The sequence below is a fragment of the Mesitornis unicolor genome, unplaced genomic scaffold (assembly GCF_000695765.1).
Source record: "Mesitornis unicolor isolate BGI_N332 unplaced genomic scaffold, ASM69576v1 scaffold30010, whole genome shotgun sequence".
NCBI classification, from domain to species: domain Eukaryota; kingdom Metazoa; phylum Chordata; class Aves; order Mesitornithiformes; family Mesitornithidae; genus Mesitornis; species Mesitornis unicolor.
Window position 1 is genome coordinate 1 of NW_010159427.1, and position 3397 is coordinate 3397.

At 62.6% G+C, this 3397-nt stretch overlaps 1 protein-coding gene across 1 annotated transcript; it reads left to right on the top strand.

The window, feature by feature from the left end:
* Nucleotides 1-712: 712 nt before the first annotated feature.
* Nucleotides 713-2216, top strand: TMEM82 (transmembrane protein 82; the record flags this gene model as incomplete). The annotated part of the gene is given in 4 exon segments (XM_010186660.1): nt 713-989; nt 992-1108; nt 1892-2079; nt 2166-2216. Coding segments are annotated over 4 exon segments (633 nt in total), but the record flags the coding sequence as incomplete, so codon positions are not given.
* Between the last annotated feature and the right edge of the window lie 1181 nt (nt 2217-3397).

Below are 3397 nucleotides of genomic sequence, written 5' to 3' on the forward strand. Positions count from 1 at the left end.
AGCTGTGCAGAGGGATTGCTTTGAGACCGTGCATCCTTTTGCAGATTCGCATCTGTGCAGCCCCTCACAGCTCTGCATGGGGGTTGCTTTGCCACCCTTGCAGCTTTGCAGTGGGATCTGTTTGCAGCCATGTATCCTCCTGCAGATTTGCAGCAACCCTGAGGGGTGTAGGAGGCCATGCATCGCTCTGCAGCCGTGCACCCCCTTGCTGCTTTGCGAAACCCATGGAGAGGACGAGGGCGGTGGCATGGGGGACATTGTGCATCTCCTTGCTGCTTTGCAGCCTCTGCAGGGTGGATGAGGGTGGCTGGCATGGAGAAAACCACACATCTCTCTGCATGCGTGCATGTTTCTGCAGCTGTGGTGGTGCTTGGGGTCATGGGGTTTGGAGCATGGGGGATGCCATGCATCGCTTTGCGGCCGTGCATCCCCTCGCAGCTTTGCAACGTGCATGGGGAGGATGGGGACGGTTGTATGGAGAAAACCATGAATGGTTTTGCAGCTCTGCATCCCCTTGCTGCCTGCAACACCTGGGAGGTTATATGAGGTGATGCAGCACGGAGGAACCCGTGCATGGCTTCACAGCCACGCATCCCCTTGCAGTTTTGTAACGCCCGTGGGGGTGGTGGGGTGTTGCAGTGTGGGGGATGCCATCCATCCCCTTGCCGCTCCGCAGCCCCGCAGCGGCTGACGTGCTGTCCCTCTCCCGCAGGGTGCCCGCAGCAGCCCCCTCTTCCTGCAGTGCCAGTACTCGCTGGGCTGCGGGGTGTCCTGCGCCCTCAGTTTCCTGCTGGAGGGGGCCCCCCACAGCACCTGCAACCTGGCGCTGGCCGCGGGGCTAGCGGGGCTGCTGGCCGCCCAGGCCCAGCGCCTGGCCCGGCACGTCTGCACCCTCTACGAGCTGCACAGCCGCGCACGCTACTGCGGCGTCTGCATCCTGCTGCTGGCTTCGGGCCACGGCATCCCCCGGCTGCTCCGCACCGCGCTGGCCAGGGGGACCTGGCGGCCGTGGCGCTCATCAACCGCGACTTCCTCTCCGCCGCCGAGGCCGTTCGCTTCTGGACGCCGCTCACCATCTGCTACACACTGCTGGTCATCTACATGCAGGGTGAGATGGGGCCCGAGACCCCAGTTATGGGGGCTTTTTTTTAGAGGGTAAGGGGAATATGTAAATGTATGAGGCATTCTGGAGCTCTATGGGGCATCCTGGGTGTATGTGGGGCTGGATGGGGGCACTGGCGACATTCTGGGGTGGTATAGGGGCATATGGGGTACCCTGGCGGTGTTTCAAGCTGTATGGGACATCTTGGGGTATACTGGGGCACTGGGGGGCACTTGGGACTGTAGGAGATATGTGGGGCATCCTGGGGGTATATGGGGCTGTATGGGGCATCCTAGGGCTATGCTGGGGGCACTGGGGGCATCCTGAGGCTGTATAGGTGACATATGGGACATGTTAGGGTATCCTGGGTCTGTATGGGAGTATAGGAGCCATCCTGGGGCTGTATAGGGAGGTATATGGGGCATCCTGGGGATGTACGGAGCTGTATGGGACATCCTGAGGCTGTATAGGGGCACTGGGAGCCACTTGGGGCTGTACAGGGGGTACATGGGGCATCCTGAGGGTGTGTAGGGGCTTATGGGACATTCCTGGGGTGTTTGGAGCTGTATGGGACATCCTGGGTCTGTATAGAGGGTATATGGGACACTCTGGAGGTGTATGGAGCTGTGTGGGACACCCTGAGACTGTATAGGTGGTATATGGTACATCCTGGGGGTATATGGGGCAGTATGGGTCACCCTCGGGCTATATGGGGGCACTGGGGTGGCATAGGGGCACATGGGACACCCTGGGGTGCATGGAGCCGTGTGGGACACCCTGTCCTTGCAGAGGAGCCGCAGTCAGGCGGTGGCAGGCAGGGGGCTCACCGGACGGCGCTGGTGCGGATGGGCGGCCTCCTGGTCCTGCTCCTGGCCATTGGGCGCTGGAGCGACGTCCTCCACGTCCTCATCTCGCTGCTGGCCGAGCTCTGGTGCCTGCACCGTGCCCGTGCCATGCTGGACGCGTGCCGGCAGCAGGTGAGACCGCGACGCTGTGGGGGTCAAGGGACATGATCCCCAGGGACCTTTCCTTTCTGCTTATTTCTCTTCTCCGTTTCCCATAGGATTTCACCCAGCAGCCGCGGTTGGTGTCGGGAGTGGAGGAGACGTCGTGATCTGCTGTGGGGTGGAAGCGGGTGTCAGGAACTCGGGGTGGTTTCACCCGGTGCCCCGAAACGCCAGCGCCCCCCTGAATCCTCCCTGTCGCAGATCCCCCATGGGGACGAAGGAAAAAGGGGTCCTGGACAGTGCTCGACCCCATCGCATTGCGGGGAGGTGCGCGCGGCCGCTGGTTTTTGGGGGGACCCTGCCAGGCTGCAGCGGTGATGGGGGTTTGCTCCATGCTGGTGGATGTCCCCGTCCTCGGCGGCTGTGGGGCCACACCACAGCAGTGCAGGGGCCTCTGGGGGCTTATGAATCTCAGAAAATAAAGGCTTTTCCAGCAAAAATCCATGGGCGGAGCGAGCTGGATCTCCTCGTGCCCGAGAGGAGCTTGGGGACGGCTGCCTTGTGCAGGAGGAAAAAACCGCCTGGGGAGGGAAACTGAGGCACTGAGTGGGCAACCTTCAGGTTGAGAGGTGCCCCTGTGCCTCAGTTTCCCCACTTGGCTGCAGCTGGCCAGGTATATGGGGCATCGTGAGGTATATGGGGGGGCAGAGGGCACCTGGGGCTGTATAGGGGCACCTGAGCATCCTGGGGGTGTATGGGGTGGTACATGGGGCAACCTGGGGGTGCTGGGAGCATCTGGGGCTGTAGGGGGCACCCGAGGGGCCATGGGGCACCCCAGGGTGCACAGGGCAGCCTGAGGACCTATGGGGCACCCTGGGGTGCGTGGGGTCGTTGGCAGAGGGAGGGGGACATGGGGCACCCTAGGGTGCACCCTTAGCACACATGGGGCAGCCTAGGGTGGGTGCATGGGACACCCCATGTCCTATAGCTCACCCTAAGGACTTATGGGGCAGCCTCCGAACATATGGGGTACCCGAAGGGCACCCTTAGGGTATATGGGGCCCCCTAGGGAAGGTTTATGGAGCACCCCATGTCCTATAGGTCACTCTTAGGACGCATGGGACACCCTGAGGGGGTTGCATGGAGCACCCCATGTCCTGTAGCTCACTCTTAGGACACATGGGACACCCTAGGGCCGTGATAAGGGCACCCCAAGGACGTGTCCCCCGCCCCGCTCTGCCCAGGGCCATGGGGCAGGCAGGGGGGAGGAGGAAGGAAGCGAAGGGAGGAGGAGGAGGAGGGAGGAAGGGGCGGTGATGCCGGGCGGCGCTGCCTCCCCCCTGCCCCC